This window comes from Suricata suricatta, chromosome X (genome assembly GCF_006229205.1).
Source record: "Suricata suricatta isolate VVHF042 chromosome X, meerkat_22Aug2017_6uvM2_HiC, whole genome shotgun sequence".
NCBI classification, from domain to species: Eukaryota; Metazoa; Chordata; class Mammalia; order Carnivora; family Herpestidae; genus Suricata; species Suricata suricatta.
Window position 1 is genome coordinate 47224757 of NC_043717.1, and position 22961 is coordinate 47247717.

General features: G+C 42.5%; 1 protein-coding gene across 1 annotated transcript in view; it reads left to right on the top strand.

The window, feature by feature from the left end:
• Window positions 1-1782: 1782 nt before the first annotated feature.
• MSN (moesin) overlaps window positions 1783-22961 on the top strand; it is a 65050-nt gene continuing 43871 nt past the window's right edge. The window contains exon 1 of the mRNA XM_029929587.1: window positions 1783-2002. Within this exon, the coding sequence (XP_029785447.1) occupies window positions 1991-2002 (12 nt within the window). The 5' untranslated portion in view covers window positions 1783-1990. The remainder of the gene's footprint in view (window positions 2003-22961) is intronic.

Here is a 22961-nt window from a genome sequence, read left to right on the forward strand (position 1 = left end):
TGGACTGCTTCCATAATTTGGCTATTGTAAATAATGCTGCTATAAACATAAGGGTGCATGTATCCCTTTGAATTAGTGTTTTTGTATTTTTGGGGTAAATATACAGTAGCACAATTCCTGGATCATGGGGTAGTTCTATTTTTAACTTTTTGAGGAAACTTCACACTGTTTTCACGAGTGGCTGCATGTTTGCATTCCCACCACCAGTGCACAAAGTTTCCTTTTTCTTCACATCTTCATTAACACTTGTTGCTTATTGTGTTTTTGATTTTAGCCAATTCTGACAAGGGTGAGGTGATATCTCCTTGTAGTTTTGATTTGCACTTTCCTGATGATGACTTGGGCAGGGAACTTTGTATACCTTAGCACACATCAATGAATCTCGACAGAAGTGAGAGAAATGAGGCACACTGATTCATGCACATTGGTGAGTTGGGAAAGCAGGGAGCAGAAAATAGGACTGCTGATTCCTGAATGCAAATGCAAGGCCAGTCTTTATACAACCCTGCTAGATTCATTTATTGTTCTAGGAGGTCTACTTCTTTTCTCATCCTTTTATAATGTCAGAGCAGGAAAGGACTTTGAGAGCCCAGGAATCCAGTCATTTCTTGTTACAGAAGATGAAACTCAAGCTCAGAAGCAGAAGGGACCTACCCAAGGCCACACAGTACACAGTGGTCAAAGAGTGAATTAATGGCAAAGCTACAACTAGAGGCCAGATGTCCTGACTACCCCTATCAAATATCCATTCCACTGCTCCAAGTTGGTTTATCATCCTTGAGGTATGTGTTGCCCTACTTTGTAAAGGATACTCAGACCATATCTCCATATAGTTGCCTGTGGATAGGAGGAAAAAGAATTATGATCAGTCACTTTCAATGCAAGACTCAGAATTATCCAGATAACAGCTGTAGTCTTGAACTCTGTCGTCCTGGGTTACTGTGGCCTTAAGAAGAAGTAGAATGAGTATTGGCAGACAGACACATCTCAAAGGAGTGGACCTGGGGTGTATTCAACCTGGGCAATAATAGCCTTATTAGAAAGTAAACACATAAATCATGAATATGTTTGGAGAGAAGATAAAGCATCAAGACATTGATTTGAAGAATGTGAAGACTGGGATTTGAAGGAAAGAAAATGAGTAGAGGACAGATGCAGAAAGAAGCCCAATTCTGTTTCAAATGAGGATTAAGCAAGAAAGGGAAGGAAATATGGGAAAAGGGATCTAGAGACCTACAGAAGAGAATGAATGGTGTCGGAGGAGGTGGGACAGTGTAGCCAAGAAAAGAGAAGTTTTGGGGAGGGGAGTGACATGCAATCTTCAGATCTTTAAGGAATTGTTAGGGACAGTAGAGGATTTGTGTGACCACAGGGAGCAAAACTGAGATCCATAGGAGAAAAGGAATTTGGCTTCACACAAGGACTTTCTAGAATCAGAGCTGTCTTGAGAGGGCACAGACAGTTTTGTAGGTAGTGAGTTCCTCATTATTGGAAACTTATAGTCAAAGGCTCTAAACCTCTGCCAAGATTAGGCCCAGGGTAGGGCTATGCTTGGGCGTGGGACCAGATGGCCTGGATTCAAAGAAGTAGGGGCTGTGAAAGCGATGGGAGAAAGAGTGGGGCTGGGTCAGGGGTAGGAGTTTGTCTTGGAGCACCCAGGCCCAGCCTGAGCCCCACGTGGCTGCTGTGACTAGGCTGGGCTGGGCGGGGCGGGGCGAGTCCAGCAGCCGGCGGGAAGGCGGGCGTAAGGGCGGGGTGCCGCGCGGAAGCCCCGCCACATAAAGAAGCGGGCGACGCGACAGGGGCGGCTCTTTCCTGGGTGGGGTTTCTGAAGTCGTGGCCCGTTAGCAGGAAGCCGAGCAGTTGCCCTGTCGCTAGCGACAGACCCAATCCGAACCCTCAGTCCCAAGAGTACGCTGTGTGTACTGTGTGCTCAGCGCTGCCCGACAGTTCCTAGCTGAACTTCAACTCTGCCACTTTTGCAGCCACCATGCCTAAGACGGTGAGTACTGGGGATGTGCGCTGCCACCCTGGGGGCTCTAGCTGACTCTAGTTGCCCCTTGCTGCTGGCTAGGGGCTGGGCCAGTCATCTGCCCACTCAGAACGCCGCGCCCTCCGCCAAGGCCTGGGTTATGGAGGGGCAAGAATGAAATCCTGGTCTGGTGCGCTCTCGGGTGTGAGTGAGTGGGTGCCCCGCTAGAAAGGAGTGTGGACTGGGTGGGACCGGCCTCTTTCTCACATTCCAGTTTCCTGCGTGTGGGATGAGGCAGTAGGGAGGCTCCCTTGGGAGCCCTAGGTCTCTTCTTGCCCCTGATGGGCTATGGGGGTAGGGGAAAGGAACACTTCCTCCAGTTCATGAATTGGCGCCTTTCTGGGGCAAAGCTGCCATGGTCCAGGAGGGGGCAGGGGAACTGAGTAGGAAGGAGGGGGTAGGGAGCTGCAATGGGCTGATCCTCCACCCCCATTCAACTTTCTCGTAGCTTACCCTGGAGGCTCCAGCTGTTTCCTACGAAAGGAGAAAGAAAGAGTTGATGGAGAGAGTTGTGGAGGGTTAGGGTTAGCATCAGAAGCTGTTTGCTTTTATACAAGATTACTAATATTTAACTGGGCACCAGTCTGAGGAGAGGTCTGCTCTACTCCCTAGGGTAGAAGACTGTTTTTTTCCTTCTCTCCACCGAGAGATCCTTGTCTTTCCCATTGCTTAGTGGGTCTCTGTCTCCCTCTGTCCCCTCCAGACTTTTCTTTGAGGTGTGGATTCTCCCCTGTAAGCCCCACCTTTCTAGAATGGTGGTAGCTTCTAGGATTTGGTCTCCACCCTGCTGGCTGTTATGAGAAGAGCAGAAGACTCCTGGGAGTGGGGCCTAGGGAGGCCGGATGCCCAGAAGGGAGGGGGAAGGGAGGGGTGTGCCTGAATAATGAGCTCTGCTTGCTTTTGTGCAAGTCATGCCATAAAGCGACTAGGGCCTTTTTCTTTTTTCTTTTTCTTTTCTTTTCTTTTCTTTTCTTTTTTTTTCTATTTATAGTTTATTGTCAAATTGGTTCCCATATAACACCCAGTGCTATTCCCACTAGGGCCCTTTTCTTATTCAGGAAGGCCTGGTGTGCACCCTGGCTTGAGTCTCTAAGGCCAAGCAGCTTGTTGTGCTTACAGACCCCTCTCCCTAGAGGACTGCCTGAGCCTTGTAGAGATGAGATAGCCTTGAGAAAGGATGAGGATCCCTGAAGGAAAGGAGTAGGGTGTAGGAGTAGGAGTAGGTTCTTTGGGTATATGGTGAATTCAGTTGCCACTTTGCTGTATTCCAGCCTTTCTGTGAAGTCATTCTTGCCTTTCCAGGACTCTGTCCATCAGAAACACCAAGTTTTCAACAAGTATGTCCTTTTACCTTCTCTCCTTTAAATTGCTTGTGGTGGTTTTATGAAATGAGGTTTTTCCACATTTTCTCCCCTCCCCCAACACACATAAAGTGAGAGAGAATAGCTTTGAAAAGAGAAAGAGGGAAAAAAGCCCACTGTCTCTGCCAACACAGAGGATTATAAAGATCCTTTCAGGAGCCTTTTCTTGGGTTTATCTTTCTGTGGATGGTTTTACCTAAATACATGGGTGGATCTCTGGGAACAGATTTTACCCTATGACCTCTCTTCACTAGTGGCATATTTCATGGTCAGTTCTAAGATAGCTCACCTTTAAATGCACCTCTATGGGCCTGGAAATTGTCTCAAAGTTGCCTTAACCATTCCATCTCAGTCAGAAGTGGCAAAGAAGGTAGCATAGTGATCCTTTTCCTGGGTATTCAGAGAGACTGGAGAATGAGCTGTTTGAGGTCCAGCCTAGGGTACCAAACTTAACCTGAATACTGAAGGTATTTTTATGCAGATTTACAGAAACTTGAATCAAATAGGAAGGAGTAGGCTGAATTTTGATAGCCTGAAAACTTTGGAGCATTTTCCATGTTGTTCTGTTCAAGAAATGGTCAACTTTTAGGAGAAACAACTATATCATGACTATTAAGACCATAGAATCTTGATCTAAAAGGGACCTCTGAGACTGTCTAGTACAACTTTCTCCCCCTCCTCACCACTCTATCTCTCTTTTTTAATATGAGGATATTAGGCTAAAAGAAAGGAACCTATCTAAGGGCACATGGTGACAGAACCAAGATTGGGGTCCAAGGTTTTTGATGCTTATCCCATTGACCCTCTATTCTGACTTAATGATTGGGTTCTTGACATTGAATCCCTTATTCTACCCAAAGCAAATTGCCCCCTCTCCTTAAGCCTTCCTGGTCCTCAGATAAAAGAAGTGGATAATTTAGGCAAAGTAACATTAGAATCTCCTGGTGAGATTTGAGGGTTTCACAAGGTGCCTGTTGTTCCTTTTTTTATTCCTCATCACAGTGCTGAGGCATCCAGGGGCTTACACTAGTTCACTGCATGCAAACTAGTAACTTTAATGAAAGAAGAAATTCTGTTTTCTGCTCCTTCTTCACTAGTTAGGCTATTAGGCTATTTCTGGTGTATGACAGATATGGAAGGGTAGTGGAGAAATCAAATCTGTTCATTAATATGAACCATGTCTGCAGTTTGTCCAGGGTCGGTTTCACCTTTACAGCCAATTGTTTTCCTTAACCCAACTTCCATTAAATCTGTTAAAACATTCTCCTCTGTACTCTCTTCCTGCCAATTTTTGGATTCTGCTTCTAGTTGCCAGTTTCCTAAGTCTGCTTTAGCAGCCAGAATGAAGAAGCTTATTAACTGCCATCTACACTTTGTGCTGATAAGACAGTTGTGGGAAAAAAAAGGTCTTTCCCTGTCCCTGCCCTCTTTAATTTTCTTTTCTTTCCTTTCCTCTTTTATTTTTTTGGTCACAAAGTCTTTGGGACTCCCCAAAAAGAGATTATTTTGAATTTTCAAGGTTTTCTTGAGTTTTTGGTTTGTTAGAGTTGAAGAGGCTCTTCACAACTATCAAGTCTAAGCCTTCTCATTGTACAGATGGCAAAACTGAGACCCACAGGTAGGGAGGGGCTGACCTAGAATGATGTAGCACGTCAGTAGCAAAACTAGGACTTGAATCTAGGTCTTAAATAAGTCTTGGTAAAACCTTTTTAATTTGCTGGATTTTTAGCCTTAGCTCAATAGGTCAGAGGAAAAGTGATCAAGTGGTCGTTGATGTGACCATCCTTGTGAGAAGATGTAGAGTCCAGCTCCTTAAAGTATTTGCAGAGTTCTGGATCTGCATTCAGCTGAACTTTAACAGGGACTGTGTGGACTATTTATTATCCTGCCATTCCTAGCATTGCTTGAGCCACTCAAGTGGCACTAAAATGGTACTTCAGGAATAGGAGGCAGAATCTTAGTTTTTCAACCATTGAACCAGCCCTGCCTAAAGACTTCAGGGCAAGGCAAGGGATCAGGAATGGAAGTTATACATGAGAGAGGGTAATTATTTGGATCCTGCATCTCTCCACTTCTTTATTTCTCCAGTTTACCATTTGTGAACGTGTAGATGACAGAGCAGGAACTATCTTAGAGATTTCCTTTAGGCTTCTCTTTGAATAGCCTTCTGGATAGAGAGAGGTGGGTGAGGCAAGAGGACCCTTGAAGACAACAAATAATTTATACTTAGGCTTGGAGATGGGAAGGTTGTTCTGTGAGAGGGTTGACAGTGGTGGTATTGACCACTAGTCTGCTAACTCCCCATTATTCTGTAGTTTCCTATAACAGTAGCTTTTTTTAAGGGTGTTAATTTTACTTTTCTCTTTTCCCTCACTCAGGAGAGTGCTTTACTGGATGGTAAAGAGACATTTAGAGGTTATCTGGTCTATCTCCCTGATTCCAAATCCAATTTTATCTGGATGAGATGAGATGACAGCTACATTTATTCTGAATTCTGTTCTAATTGTGTTGCTTGGCAACAGTCTTTCTAGGTTCCTTTGTATCTTCCTGGGAGTCCCCCTCAATTGAATTACAGACTCAAGATCTCCCCTCTGGGGAGAATATCTGGCTACCAACACCACCAGGCCTTTAATAACTAGAATTGCTGAAAATTGGCATTATTACAAGTTGGGAACAGTGTGTTTCTGATTTTTCACAGATAGAATTTAATTTATTGTGTACATCTTTTCTAATTCACAATATTTTCCTGCTGCTACCACACCCCACTCTTCTGCACCCCCAAAAAAGAACAACAGCAAAAACAATAACAGAGCACAGAGATAGCCTCCTTTGGGCCAGTTTAGTGGTCACATAGAGAGGTGGTCTTGTTATGATTGGCTGGCTTTTCTGTTCAGCCTTCCCATTTCATGCTTGATAGACCTGAAAAACGTTTCATTTCTAGGTTCTGATTTGTGGCATAGGAGTAGTCATTTGAAGGGTAGCTCAGGGCTCCATTGATTTGGAAAGTGGCAAGTAACACTAACTGGAGAATTTTTCTTCTCTTTCCATGTAAGAAAAACATCTTCCCTGTCCTCAATAATGTGATTCAAATGAAGTGAATAGTTAGGCAAGTCCTTTATTCAGGCTCTCAGTCTTTCCAATTTGTCATGAGGGCACTACATTAGTAATTAGTACACTCTAGGGACCTTTCCAGTACTGATGTCATTGAGAGCCTTGATGATACTGCTTCAAGCCTCCCATGTGTATGTTTTTTTCTTCAGACACTTTTTTTCCTCAAAATTTTAGTGCCTTCTATATACCAGGCAGTGTGCTAGGATTTGCTGAAAATACAAAGTTCAGAAGCATTTGCTAAAATGTACCTTTCTGTCCCCTTACACCTCTGGGGTACTGTTGTTTTTCCTGGGTACTGAGTTCAGAATGGAGAAATTTTAGCTTGGGAGTTGGTTTGCTTCATTAGTATCTTTGACAAGAACACTGGTATGAGTGTTCCTGGCTGCTGCTTCTTAAGTCTATGGAGAGGAAATGACTATGTCTTTCCTTATGGAGGAACAAGAAACCAAATGACACTATATTTTGAAGGCTGTGAGTTGACTGAAGAGCCTCAGACAAACACTGAAAACTGCATGGGTTTCCTTCCTTTCTTCTCACTGGCTGCCAGTAGCATATACTCCCTGTAGTTCGGCTGAAATGCCAGGAAGCTACTAGGTTATGTTTCAAATGTACTTTTAACCTTATGAGTGTGGTAGTTAGATATTGGTAAACTTTGAGGAGCTTGTGGGAATAAACCAATCTCTCAAGATATCTACCACAAGTGAGCTGAGGGCTAGCTGTTGTGAGGTACAATATTTCAAATGCATCTCTATTTAGGATAACCCAGAGCTTCCTAAGCCTTAAGCTTCACTTCAGCTGATTGTTCTAGATGGTCTGGGTTTCTCACAGGAGTGTTTTAAACCACAGAGCAAATGACCTGGTTTTAAACTTTTTAGTTCTACCTTTATGTTTTAGATGAGGACAGCACAGTCCAGAAAAGGGAACTGATATGAGTGAACTGATAATAAGGCTGAGACTAAAACCCAAATTGCCTGGCCCCTGTGTAGAGGAGGAACTTTTGTCTTCCTTCTAAATGGCACTTGATGCCAGGTACTCAGTGTTTTCTACCTCTTTGCTGGGATGACTTGACCATAGTGTTATTATGGTCATGGGAATAGCAAGTCCTTCTGAGTGTGTAGAACTGACCTCAGAGTTTACTTTATATGGAGATGATTCAGGCTCTGACAGTGCCTTTGGGACTTTTTGTAACACTTTCCAGGAAGGTAAATGTGTTTTGCTTTGTCTGCAAAGGGTGGTAGAAAACAGCTGCGTGTGTGTTGAAGGGAGGTAAAGAGAAGAAAGTAGCCACATTTTCCTGCTTGAGATTGGGCCTCAACTGTGCTGTCTATGGAACAGAGTTGTTTCTTCTCTGTATTCATAGCTAGAGGAGTCAGCCAACTTGTTCAGGATCACATAAAGTTGATAATAGTATTGAAAGGAGAGCTCGGTTTTCTTGATTACCAAGTTAGTGGTCTCTCACTGGATTTGCCTATCTAGGAAGAATGACCCTTTTCACCAAGGGGACATAGACTTCTTGAGAATTGGCTCTGTGGTGATTACATTAAAAAGATGGCTGTAGTGGAGTTCCCCTGAATAGTTTCTGCTATACCAGATTTCAGTCAGTGGGTGACTCAGTTCTTCTAGGGCACCAGAATGACTTTTCTCTCTTCCTGCCCCACCTTCATCCAAATTCATGCTTTCTTTTTGGCTTTTTAAATTTTGAGTTCTTACTTCTCTGTATCTGATTCAACCCTCAAGCTTTACCTGTTCCTTGAGATAGAGGAACATTATAGTATTTTCATCAGTACTTTGGTGGAAGTATTTGCTGCTGTAGCAACCATTTGAATTCAGACTAGAGCCTCCTGGCCTCAACCCTCACTACTTACCTCTAATTGTTGCAAGCCAAGCCTGGGGCAGGTAGATAGCCAAAAAACCCAAACAAACAAACAAACAAATAAACAAAAAACTGTTAAGGCCTTCACAGAAAGGTAGCATTGAGCAGTAGGGAAAAGCACAGACTCTGGAACCAGACTCCTTGGGCTCAAATCCCAGCTCTGTGACCAATTAGTTGTGTAGCCTTGGGCAAGTTACTTAACTTCTGTGCCTCATTTTCTTCAACTGTGAAGTGAAGGGAATAATAGTACCTATCTCATAGGGTTGTTTGAGGATTGAATGGGGCAATTCATGTAAAATGCTTAGAATTGTGCCTAGCATCTAATAAGTTAGATGCAAATGTCAGTTATTATAATTACTTATGGAACTGAACTACTATATGCCCAACACTGTGCAAGGTAAGATGGGAAGAAAGAAGGCAGGCAGTTGCGTTCTCACCATTTATTGAGTGGTTACTAGATACTTTTTACTATAAGGGATACAAATAAAAGAATGGAGTATATAGTTCCTGCATTTATATAAGTCTCATTTAATTGGAGATTTAGGGCTAACTCAGTTAAAAACATCTTGAGAAAAAGAAATACTTTACATGACATTCTTAAAGAATTTGAGAAGAAGAGGGTTTAATGAACAGAACTTTGAAGGAAGTGTACACTTGGGAGCAGTAGCTGTTTTGGGTGGGTGAGTGACATGCTTTTGGTACATGGATGTAAACCCTAGGCCAGTATTCTCTTGAAAGTGAGTTTGTCTAAAGTAAAGGAAGCCTTGAGGTTCTAACTGTTCAAGGAGAACCACAGAGTACAAGTGGGCATAGACCAAGTTACTCTTTCTAGGGTCAGTGATAGCCAATAGTCCTGTCTCAAATGTTCTGAAGGGGTTTTTGGGGGGAATAACTGAACTTTGGTTTCCTAGAATTGGGTTAATTAACTGAAATAAATGTTATTGTCTTTGTTGCCCCTGTAGGTATGTGAGAGACTTCTTCTGTCACATTTCCATATGAACTAAACCAAGGAATTACTTAGTAATTACTTTTTAGGCCAGCAGCCTAAAAACAGCTTTCAGTTTTCCCAATGGGTTTACTATGAGCTAGGTATTTGGGAAAGATGGAAATGAGGGGAGAATTTTTTAGTGTGTGATTGGAATAGGTTGAGGAGCATGTTATTTTCTGGCCAGGTCCAAGATGTAGCATATGGGCCTTAAACTTCAAGGAAAGACCTTTTGGGTGACTCTTAAAGCACACTTCTTGGTGCCTTATGAAAGAACCAGAACTGATGCTCCTTTCAATGGACTTGTTGTGGCATAAGGTAAGTATTGGTATAGCTCCTAGGCCACAGGTATGGTCATCTACCACTGAGCATGCTTAGTAATAATGTTTTGCCAGGTAGGTCCTATAATTGGTGACTTTAAAGGCCAAATATTCTTTCAGTGTCTGGTGACCCTTCTGCTTTGTGGGAATTTGGTATTTTGTGTGGCAGAGTATCACTCAGGGCTTAGTGAGAGAGAAAAGTTGAGATGCAGGCATTTTGGTCTCAAAAAACAAGGTGCAATCCCAATAAATCCTTTCTTGGATATGTATTTGGGAGGTGACAGGGATCAAAACCTAGTAGGGGGAACAATGCATACCTAACAGGCTTGGTCAGCATTTCCTTCCCTCTCTTTTAGTCTTAGAGTCCCTAAAATACTGGGAAGGATCAGGCTTTATTTTTCTCCAGTGTGGTGTATTTAGGTAAGATTCCTGAGTTTGCTGTCTTGGTCTAATCTGACCCCTACTACTCCCTGCCACATCCCCCAACCCCTTGTCCTTTTTTCAGACATATCAGCCTGAAGGTTGGATGAAGTACACCAAGAGGTAATCTTTGACTGTGGTTGACTATTCTGTGTAGGGTAGGGGTCAAGATAATAGCCAGTTTGAGTGTCATCAGTTAAATTGTACAAATCTTTGTTAACTTCAAGGTTTTTTTAAATTTTTAAATGTTTTTTAAATTTATTTTTGAGAGACAGAGACAGCGTGAGCAAGGGAGAGTCAGAGAGAGAGGGAGGTATAGAATCTGAAGCAGGCTCCAGGTTCTGAGCTAGCTGTCAGCACAGAGCCCGAATTGGGGCTTGAACCCACAAGCCATGAGATCATGACCTGAGCCGAAGTCAGATGCTCAACCTACTGAGCCACCCAGGCACCCCTCTTCAAGGGTTTTAAATGATCAAAATTCCTCTCTCAACATCCTTACTAATCTCTTGGGAGATTATTAACTCAAAAATTCTCTTGCTGAGAACAAAGGCCACTTAACCTGTTTGCCTTTGAAATTTTCTTTTCTTTAAAATGGAACTGTCAGCAATATCAGAAATATGTAACCAGAGTAGATCAAAGCTCCCTTCCCCAGGTTTCCTACTCCTCCTTGTACCTGGGCCATGGTATATCTAGCATATGCTTAGTGAGAACATCTGGCTTTGGCTTCATAATTACACTGTACCTCTCTGTTGGTACTTGGAGACCTGTTCCAGCAGAGCCTGAGTTGGACCTGGGGAAAATCTCTTTTGATTGTCTTTCTGTCTGCCATAACCTGGGCATTTTCCTAACATTGAGAGTTTGTCTCCTGGCCTTAAGCCAGTTGCCAGAGGAAACCAATGACTAAAAGCTTCCTCCCTCCAACGTCAGCTCTTGGAACCTTTCCTGATGATTCCCTACCAGTCAAGTATACCTTATTTGGCTATTTTCTCCCCCTAAAATGCCCTTTACCACCTCAGCTAGTCCACTGTTCTTTTTTGGTACAGGGGACCCTTTCTCAAGTTTTTATAGTGCTGCTACCTGCAAACTTTTTTTTCCTAGTATAGGGCTTGCTTAGAGAAGGTGGTAAGGCTCTTTGATGGAGGTGGGAGTGAAGTAGGAGAGGAGAGAGAAAGATGGCAATGCTCTGGAATGACTGTAATTTCTCCATCCTTCTTTCATTTCTCCCCTTATTTCTTATCTCTCCTGGCCCTCTTGACCCAGCCTGGCCACCCCCTCTAGCTTCTTACTTACATCTCTGACAATCCAGGGGTAGTCATTATTTCAGTGAGCTCTGCTTAGAGGTATTGTATCCACCTACCACAGAGCTCACTGCAGGCATCCTGGCTTAGAGAGACAACTGTTGACTGAGTGCCTTGGGTGAGGCCTTGGAGTACAGCCTGCAAACCATAATTGCTGGTTATTTTTGGTTATTGGTGACTCCAGGAAGATTAGAAGACCCTGAATTGGTCAGTGTGCTAGCAGGGAAGGGGAAGACTAAGAAATAAACTAAAACTGAATGCAAATAAGATTTGACTTCCTTTATCACCTTCCTCCACTACATAACCTTCTTAGGCCTATGAAATTACTTTTGGCCAAGTCTTAAATTGCTAAGGTCCCCTTACTCTTCCTCTATTTGAGTCACTGATGTCTATGTTGCTCTTGGATGGGGAGAGCTCGGTGATATGGGCTTGAGTGGAACAAAGGGGAGGAGTTTCTAGTGAGGGAGATTGCCACATGCCTAATGTTAAACCTTCAACTGATTTTGCATTTTGTGACTATGGCTTCCTTTGGTGTTAGACCTGTAGATCAAAGAAGAGTGATTTCTGAATTTCTTGTCAAGGCCTAATAAGGTGATGGGGGCATAAGGTGTCTAGAAATGATGTGCTCTTGACTGGATTCGTTTTCACCCATCTTCTTTCTATCTATCAACGTTGTGTAGTTCTACTTGTGAATCAAAGATCCCAGGCTGTATATCAGCCACCTAGATGTTGGCCATGAATTGATTTTCACCTGCCCTGAGTCTCCTGGAGTGAGGGCATGATAGAAGTAGTCTTGGTATCTGTCTTCCTTCCTTTGAGAACAAGTTCTTAGGGCAGTTTAACCAGAGTAGGCTTAGATGGGTAGACCTAGGCAGTGCTTTTGGGTAGAAGATTCTTCCCCAACATTGGGCTAGAATAGCCTCTGTGCTGTGTAAGAACTTGCTGCTAGGTGCAGCCATCTTGCTGGCAGCCTTTCCTTCTTATGGATCTCACATGTGTTGTTAAGGATTCCAGTTGAAGGTGGTATATTAGAATGGCTATTGGTGATGGAGAGTAAGCAAGCAGGTGAATGAGTGAAAAGGGGAGAAGGAAAGAGGAGTCAAATGGAAGAGTAGTAGTAATTTTTATATTTCCCCTTTTTATAAAACCCAACTTGGCATCATATGACAAAGTTTAGTAAATAGAGGGAGCTATCTTCCATAAATCCACCATTTTAATAGAGCAATTATTATTTATGTATATTTCTTGTCATAGCTCATATATGTATTATAATTTTCCATGGTTCAGTCATAGTGTACATAGTGTACTACATAGTAGTAGTGTACTAATTCTTTTTTTCAATTTTTAAAGTTTATTTATTTTTAAGAGAGAGAGACAGAGAGAGAGAGAGAGAGAGAGAGAGAGAGAGAGAGAGAGATGTGGGGGAGGGGTAAAGAGAGAGGGAGAGAAAGAATCCCAAGCAGGCTCTGCACTGTCAGCATGGAGCCCGATGTGGGTCTCGAACTTACAAACTATGAGATCATGACCTGAGCCAAAGCCAAGAGTTACATGAGCTGCTCAACTGACTGAGCTACCCAGGTGCCCCAAAAAAGTCCTACTTCTTTATCCTTACTTAACCTATCACTAAAACCTTAGGTAAATGCTCTTTAGTTTTTAAAATGAGCACTTTAATGGCTTTATAATATCCATCCAATGACTGTGCCATAATTTACCATTAATCTTTTGGGAGTCATTTAGATTACTCCCAGCATTTGCCAGTATTTATAACACTGAGGTAAGTATGAAGAAACGAAAATCTAAACCTCTTAGCATGGTATAGAGGGAGTCCTTTGATACCTGGCTTCATCCTAGCTCACTTTCCAGACATAGCTCCCCACATGTATGCTATCCTGTGGCTTTGTTGGATCAAAGTTTTCCAAGTAAGCCATACCTTTTATATCTTTCAGCTCTAGCATGGTTTTTCTTTCAGTTGGAAATGTCAAGTGTGTCTCCTTCACCTCTGCCACTCCATGTCACCTCCACTGAAAGTTTTCTTTAATACTCCTAGGTGGTATTGGATGCACCATCTTCTGTGTGCTGACTATACTTTCCTTATAGGAATTTCTGTTATGATACTTACCACATGATGTTGCAAACATTTGGGCTCCCAGACTTTCCTTCAATGGACTTGTGGACTTGAAAGTTTATAATTCCCCTTACCTAAAGAAGGGGCTCTTGTTCGGGTGGAGGTGGTTAGGGAAGGGTAGGTCTTTGAAGAATGTTTAGTCAGTGACAGACATGGAAGTGGAGAAGCAGCAGTAATGTATGCAAGGGATTCAACAGTATTGTATTAGCACCTTGTGGGATATACTGGGCACTCATAAAAGAGAAAATATACTTTGGAGTAGGAAAGGGGCATTAGTACTTATAGGGATGAGAGGTACCTGAGAGAGAGTCCTGTTGGCCTTGGCCCATCAGTGCAAGCTTCTTAAATCATTTCAGATATCAGTTTCCTATCTGTAGTATGGAAGGAATAATATTACCATACTTCTTAGGGTTATGATAAACATTCAGGCACTAATATATCTGAAAGTCCTCTGAGAGGTGTGGAGCACAAGGGAGGGTGGGTAGGCCCAAGACTCTCCAGAAATTTTCTAGTTGTCCTATCAACGTTCTTTTGTATTTGTGTTTCCTATTAAGTCTCTAAGCCCAGAATGCCAGATGCTATAGTTTCCCTGAGCAAGTCACACAGCTTGCTGCTTTAGTGGACGGTATACAAGTATGTAAGTCCCATCTCCCTGCTCACTTAAGCAGCATGGCTCCAGATAGCTTCTTTACAGCCTTACTCAAGAATGGCCCCAAATGTCTAGAAACGGAGGTGGTACCTTCTCCCCCCAGCTATTTAGCAGCCAATGAATGGTACTACAGTAGACGATTTCCTAACATCCTTTCAGCTGGAGGCGGAAGTATTTATTTATTTCTTTATTTATTATTTTAAAGTTTATGTATTTATTTTTGAGAGGAAGAGAGAAAGCACAAGTAAGGGAGAGGTGGAGAGAGAAAATCCCAAGCAGGCTCTGTGCTGTCAGTGAGGAAGCCTGTTTCAGGGCTCGAACTCATGAACCGTGAGATCATGACCTGAGGGAGATCATGACGCGAGCCAAAATCAAGAGTAGGATGCTTAACCGACTGAGCCACCCAGGTGCCTCAGGAGGTGGAAATATTTATAGAAGACACAGTGAAACTGGGTATCTTTCAGGCTCTCTGGTTAGAAGAACAAGCCTGCCATGGTTAGAAGGACAAGTCTCTGTGTCTGTCACTGACTATATGCTCTTTAGAGATTTTCCCATCCCACCTGTCTTGGGCAAACAGCTCATGAGGAACCATCCATGAGCAATGGCCAGATTTGAAGTCTTTGGATAGAGATTCTCCTTCATCTAGTGTGCTTTTTGTTTTCTTTTTATGCTACCATGGTCTTTTGCTGCTATCCTGGCCATTTGAAAACCCCTAAGCCACCCCAGGAAGCAAATTATGTGAGTCTATTTAAGATCTAACTATAAAACACAACAAGGGGAAGGGACTTATTCAAGGTCCCATAGTGAGTCAGGGGCATAATCAAGTCTTAAAGCCAGGACTCTAAGGAATATGTTCTTTCCATCTTATCAGCCTATCCCACTAGGAATGTAAACTTCATGAGAACAGGGAGAGTTTCCCACTACCCATTGTATCCCCAGTATCTAGCACAGTGTCTATCATAGAGGAGTTATTCAACAAATATTTATTGAATAGATACAGTAATAGCTACTGTTGTCAAGTTGTATTATCTTTCACAGACTTCTTTGGCTAAGTCTACTGGAAAGCTGAACAACAATTCCAGTGGCCCACTGGAAATTAGTTAGTGAAGACCCAGCTGGGCCCTGGCAAAATGGAGCTGTGTAGTGCCAAGGAATGGGGAGTTGTCCTTCTTGTGTACCTTGGAAAATCTGTTTACCTGTGAGTGGCCAGCTTGTTCACAGCCAATTTACACTCCCTTTTTCCATGATTTCACACAATGTAGTATCATTCACACAAAGGGAGAATATTTGAATCAAAGCTTTTAGTGAATTCTAACAGACATTTCTATCTGCCTTTGTGAAACAACCCACACTTTGGCTACAGAGTACATATTTGAAGCATTACCTAGTTTTTAAATTTATTTTTTTATGTGTGGTGGTCACACAGGTAGGGATGCGTTGTGTAATCTAACCCTGAGAGGTATGTGGTCTTGAAGTTTAGGGAGTGAGTTGACTCCTATGCTCAGGGATGGGCAGAGACAGGCACAGATCAGGGAGGACAGCAGGGAAGTTCTATAGATCATCGTGTTCAGGAACTGAGCAACTTTTGCTGTTGGCACTGTTGCCACCACCACTGCCACCACCATCATCCAAGCTGCCTTAGGGATCAGAGATGCATATATTTGTAGATTTTGGCAAGTGTTAATCAAGGTAGGCTAAGTTGGGGAGCAAGAGAAGGTCCTCTCTTCCCTACGCATTTCCAATAATGGTGTGTGACCAGCATTTGGGAAGTATAGGTTGAAGCCTACTAGATAGGGTTGGGTGCTGCAAAATAAACACCTCTAATGGTCATCTTGCCTTCAAATGCCTTGTCTATCTGTCCTATACTGCTGAGCTAGACAACATATAGGGTGTATTAACAGTCTGTGCTGTTTGGTAGGGCAGGGTTAAAGAGATATTATTTATTTTATAATTTATGATTTGTGTTTTTTTCATTATGAAACTAAGACATATTTGCTATAAGAAATGAAACAGTACTGAAAAATAGAAAATTCCCTGTTGTCTGCCCCAACTATTCTTCAGAGAGAACCATCATTTACCAGTTATATTAACTTAGACTCCTTTGTAAATACATTTATACACATATATATTTTTTAATTTTCTAAATTTTTAAATGTTTATTTATTTTTGAGAGAAACAGAGACAGAGTGTGAGTGGGGAAGGGGCAGACAGAGAGGAGACAGAGAATCTGAAGCAGGCTCAGCTGTCGGCATAGAGCCCAGTGCGGGGCTTGAACTCAAAAACTGTTAGATCATGACCTGAGCCAAAGTCAGACGCCTAACCAACTGAGGCACTCAGGTGCCCCTACACATATAATTAATTTTAAACACACACATAACACAAATCCATACTGTTCTGCCACACTTTTTTACTTAATTTGTGATGGCCATCTTCTCATGTCAAATCAGATTTTAATGTCTGTATGGGCTCATTAATAAGCAAGTTATCAAGTGGGTGGAACACTTAAAATCTACACAAATGAAAAAGGCCCATGTTTTTTTGTTGAGTGGAAAATAAAGAAGACATTGTATATGCCTCCCTGAGAGAGAACGGCTTTCTGGAAAAAGTGGGAATTGTGGACCCTTTTGTTATCATGAAGGATAGGATGATGAAAGCTATTTCCATTTTCAAGTCCAACATCTAGAGATTGCTTATTTCACCTGTGTCTAAATGATGTTAGTGGAATGATTGGCATTAGGTAAACCACTTTCCTTTGCTTTATATGGACCCTTCTCTCTCTTGTGTTTTTGGCAGTTTGGGGTAGTTGATTCCAAACTGAGAGCCCTGTTTACCAGAAGATCTCTGCTGCCATAGCTGCTTGAGGTTAAGGAAAGAAGCTGGTGCATGCATGCGTGCATGCGTGTGTGTGTGTGTGTGTGTGTGTGTGTGTGTGTGTGTGTGTGTTGGTGGTTGTCATGGGTACATGCTTTTCCAGTCTTCTCCAGAGAAGAGCAGTGAAGCTGGATTAAAATTTCCCCCCACTATCCATACATATCAGGGATCTTGTCTAGGTGTCAGGAAAGTAGAATTTTTCAGAGTACTCAGCTGTAATTAAGCCCTCCAGTTGAAGAGTTGAGGAAGATAGTGATTTGTGAAATACAAATAAATATTCAATATATATATATTTTTAAAAATAGCCTAATGGCTTCCCTTGGTCTTAGAAGCTTGCTAGCTTGAAGATATTGATCACACTGAGAGAAACCAGGCCCAATGAGGACAAGCAGAGTTACCAGAAATGCAGGATGTCTTGTGCCCACTCATGGCATGCCCTTCCCTTTTCATGCCTCTTAGTTCCCAGACTTTCACAATGGATGGAGCAGAGCTTCTTCTTATTCAGTCTTTAATCGTAGAGCCTCTGCTACCAGAGATTGACTGTGATTGGGCCAGGCCTATAGGCCACTGCAGGAATTATTGCCTTCCACTTTAGATGAACAGGAAATATTGCCTGCAGATTCTGAGTAATTGGAGTTTCTGAATCTTGTGTGGCAAGGAGAGCAAGACTCTGAGATCAGATTCCAAAAAAGGAAAGGAATGTCATTTGGGGATACTTTAGTCTTTGGACTGCTTGGATCCAAAGTATTTCCAGACACTTATTTAGTCCAAGTTTTCAGGCATAATTATATTTTAGTATATTGGCCATGTGACCTTGGGGGAAGTCCTTTAACCTCCCTCATCCTCCTATTCTTCATTGGTAAAGTGGAGATGATAATGCTAGCCTGAGTTGGGAAACTTGGATAAGATAACACTGGAAAACCCTCGAATGTTAGTTCTGTAGAAAATCAACATACAGGATTCAGGTGCTTGGAGAAGCTCAAGTCATGTTTTAATGGTCTCTGTCAACAAAGGCAATAGAGTGTGTCAGTGGATGAAAGAATTTCACCTCATCATTTAGAATGGCTATGATCCTGGGCACCTAAGTGGCTCAGTCTGTCAAACGTCTGACTCTTGGTTTCTTCTCAGGTCATGATCTCGCAGTTTGTGAGTTCTAGCCCCGTGTCAGTCTCCACGCTGCTGGTGTGGAGCCTGCTCGGGATTCTCTTTCTCCCTCTCTGCCCCTCGTGCACACATTCTCTCTCTTTATCTTAAAAACAAATAAATGAGCTTTAAAAAAGAGATAATGGTTATGATCCTTAAAAGGATAAACCTCAGTTATTAGGAAAATTCACTTCTGTGGAATAGCTCATTTAAAGACCATTTGGTACCAGTGATGCATTGCCGTACAGTTAGCTCTCAACTATCCATAACAAGAATTTCTTCTTCCAATTACCTGTGTATTGTCTTTCTTAAGCCGTGTGAGCCCAGGAAATGCAAATTCTCTTGGCTCTTCTGACAGCCCAAATAAGAATAATTAGGGAGATATTTTCTAAAAACAGAATCCCAGACATAAAGTGGTTAGAGTGCTATTGCTGAGTTATCCATAAGGTATTCCTGTTATGTTGATGTGGATAACTGACCTTAACTACAAGGAAAACAGTGAACTTTGGCTTTTGGATCAAGGAAAGAAATAGCTTCTACTTCCCTGGTCATTTATGCCCTCAGTACCATCTTTTCAAGCTGTGAATTCAGGTAGTGGTAAAAAATTTATGAGACTGGGATTGAAAGGGAGGTAACCCTTCAAAGAGTGGAGGTAGGAGAAACTATGTATGAGATCATCCTACATAGGCTGTTATTCTATGGAGGGCTTGAAAAGTTCCCCCTCTTCCATTCTACTGGGATTTAGCCTTTGTTTGGAAGAGCCAAGACTGAAGAAATATTAAAAGAGCTCTTAGAGCTCTGCCCCTCTAGGCAGTTTCTTCTGGATCCTCTAGCTGCTGAGAAGCCCATAAAATGAAGTACTAGGGTTGGGAAGCTGAGAGGGAGTTATACTTTTAGGGGATAGCTGCCTGCTTTCCAAGTAGTCTCCTGTTTGAAACAACCTTGAGAGATAGGAATTGAATGAATCCCTTTACAGGTTGCCTGGTATTGTCTTGCCATCATTTTCCAGCGTTCCTAGCTCTCTTTATCCCTTGCCTGGACAAAAACCCAAACCAAACAAAAAGGTCTCCAACACAAATACTGATAATTCAACATGTTTGTGAATATGCATTCTACCTGTCAGAGTCCTTTCAAACACTATTATGATGTCGTTTTATTAGGTCTCTCCAGTTGGCAGGATAGGAGTTATTATCCCCACATTTGCTTATGGGGAAAGTGAGGCTCAAAGAGGTTAAGAGACTTCAAAAATTACTCAATTAATGAATAAGCGGCAGTCGTTAAATGGGAAACAGATTACTTCAGCTTTAGACTGGAGTATGGGAAGAGGAGCTGAATGTTGTTTCACAAAGGCCTAGATGTAAGATCTAGTCATGGTTAAGCCAGGTTGGAAGTGGTCATCTATCTGGTTTTTGGATGAGAGGACTTCATAGAAAGACCTTGGAATGTTCAGGAGCATAACTGGGAGAAGAGAAAACGAGGAAGGGTGGCAGGAGTCAGTCTAGGTCTGATATGGGTGAAGAGGAAACAGGCTCTGGAAAGGTAATTCATAGAGAAGCCACCAAAAACGTGTTATAGAATGACATCATGAGGTAGATGGTTTAGTATAATCCCTGACCAGATAGTCCCTGGTTACAAGTAGTTGGTAAGCCGTCAGGAGTATGACACTATCACATGTGAATGTGTCACTAGAGCAGCCAAAGCCTACGGAAGCAAGAACAGCTCTCCCTTGTCCTTTAGAAGGAAAAGTTATAATACTTGCTTGATTTCAAAGCATGTGACATTGAATTTACCAGTTCAAATATATTTTGATTTATTTATTTTTTTTACAGATATGAAGCAGAGTTGAGAAAAGGGGAAATTTGAACTCCTGATTTAGTAGCCCTAGGGGCCTGAATGAAGGTGGAGTTTAATTGTTAGAGCTGCTGTTCTTATAGTGGGAGGGGGTGAGTTTTGCATGGGGCCAGCTAGGTTCCTTACCTTCTGATCTACTGGGAAAGTCCAGCTTGCCTGTGCAGTTGGTCTTGGACAGCTTGGGGATGCACATGTAGACTGATTCCTTGTACTGGCTTAGGGCTTTGTGCATCAATATTTGTTTTTGTAATTTTTTAATGTGTATTTATTTTTGAGAAAGAAGGAGACAGAGCATCAGTAGTGGAAGGGCAGAGAGAGAGGGAGACACAGAATCTGAAGCAGGCTTCAGGCTCTAAGCTGTCAGCACAGAACCTGATGTGGGACTCGAACCCACAAACTGAAAGATCATGACCCCAGCTAAGTGGAACACTTAAGCCACCCAGGCACCACAGGGCATCAGTATTTTTTTAAGAGTTCTCCTATTTTAATGTTGGGCTGGGGTTGATAACTACACACCTAATCCAAGCCTCTTCATGTTACATCCAAGAAAAAGGATTCTGACAAAGGTGAGGCCTATGCCCATGACCACACAGCATGAATAGATCTGGGCTGAACTTTGATTTGTCCAGGGCTCTTTTCACTCCACTCTTGTAGCTGAAGGTAAAAGGTGGCCCTGATAGCTCAATTAGGCTGTCTTTAAACTTGGTCCCTGGGCCTCGATGAGATGGAAGTTATGTGCCCCCCAAGTGCTGGAGGAAGGAGTGAGATTCAAAGTAACTAAGTAAGGGTGCCTTGGTGATGCAGTCAGATAAGCATCAGACTCTTGATTTGGGCTTAGGTCATGATCCCAGGGTCATGGAACCCAGCATGGGTTCCAGCTAAACATGGAGTCTGCTTGGATTCTCTCTCTCTCTCTCTCTCTCTCTCTCTCTCTCTCTCTCTCTCTCTGTCCCCTCTCCCACTCTGTCTAAACAAAAACAAAAACAAAATGAAAGAGCAAACAAACAGACAAACAAAAAAACCACACAAAGTAACTAACTGGGCCCAAGGGAAGTCAAAAGCTCTCTTTAGAGCAGGAATGTGCAGACCATTGGTGGTAGGGGAGAAAGGATAGGACAGGATAGGAAGTTAGTAATGCTGTGGGCTCTAAGGCATTCAGTTAGTGGGAACATCATAGGGATTTGGTGAGTAAGAGCCCAAGGACTCTGACTTCATTTTTCAGTGCCATTATAGAAGTGCTGGTCTGGGAACCTACCCTGTGTCCACAGCAAGGTGGCTGGGAACTGAAGACTGCTTCTTGTCTGTTTCCTGCTTCAGCTACATGGCCTTTACATCTGACCAGCCCCAGCCTCTGCTGCTTCTATACTTTTAGAGTACATGAAGTTTTCCCACGACGCCTGGTACCATATCACAGTGTGATCATTAATTATTTTTTTCATCCCAATTTTAATTGAGCTTTAGCATAAACTTTTTCTATGGTAGGAAAGGGGATTTTATTCTAAGTCCTCCATGGGGCACAAGAGGGTGTTTAATGTGGAGAACCAGGCAATTCCAGAGGATATCGTGGTTTCTTTTCACCCATCAGCCTCCAACAGAACTTTTTATTTGGGGAGAAAGGGCACTGGGAGCCTTAGGAGCCTTAGTGTAACACATACTGCATTTTGTGGGACCAAATAATTACATCTTTTCACACTAGATAGGGAACCTCTTGAACTAAGGGCTTATCATAATCTTTGTATTTTTAGTGCCCAATACCCTGTACCATACTTTTCAGGTACTCAATAGGTGCTGAATTTTCTTCGCTTGTTTACTCCTTTGAGTCAGACCAGAGTGTCTAGAAACCCTCCATCTCCTCAGGGAAGAATCTGGAAGCTAATGGGGAGAAAAAGGCCACATCGGAGCATTGGCCATCAGTATTATCCCATATTTCTAGAGGTCCACAATTCTTATTAGTAGTTAAATTTTAGGGTACACGTGCTTTCACACATACATATTTTTCTTTTGTTTCTTTTTTTTTCTATAAGAAGGGTAAATGTGAGGAGCCAGAGCATGGAGTGGAAGGTAAGAAGGTGGGCACTCCTGAATAGTTGCTTTTTCTCACCATGTCCAGGGCTAACTGGACTCTAAGGCTCCTAGGCCTACTCCAGAAGAGAAAGGCTTGTGTGCAGTGTTGACCACTAATGGAGATCTTTAGTGTTAGAGCTTTATGTTTGATACTAATTTCGTTTTTCGTTCCCTTCCCACTGAGTATGGCATCTCTGACTTTATTTTTTTTATTCTCCATAACTTTTTAAAAGGGATAAGGAGTAAAGCAAGCTACAGATGTCCCTTTGTTTCTTGAGCCCTTAATAGGCCAGCTGGGAAGGTCCAGTTCTTCTTTCTTCTTCATACATGCCTATTGTTCCTCAAGGCCTGGGGTTTGAATCAGAGGCTAGGCACTAGGCACTCCCTCCATGGTTTAGCTCCTGGCCTGGAGCCCACTCCTGAGGGGGATCAGCATGACCCAGGGCCTTTCTGATATGTAAATGAGCCTTGGGAAAGATGGTTGTGTTCTAAACATTGCTTTTTTTTTTCCCAGTGTTTTTACTTAGGAAGGGAGTAGCCTACTGTTTGGGCCAGTTATCTTTAGCTAACTTCTGGATCAAACTCTTGCTACCCATCTTCAATAGAAAGTAGAATGTGAAAAGAGATGTTAGTCCAGATTTGAGGACTTGTTGATAGTGAGTGGAGTGACTAGCCTGACAAAATTTGGCCTAGTCTGGCAGTTGACAAACTTGCTTGTGGGTCCTATTTTTGTATGTTAGTAAATATAGATTTCACATTAAATTTTTTTAAGTTTATTTATTTTGAGAGAGACAGAGAGAAAGCACAAACAGGGGAGGGCCAGAGAGAGAGGGAGACAGAGAATCCAAATCAGGCTCT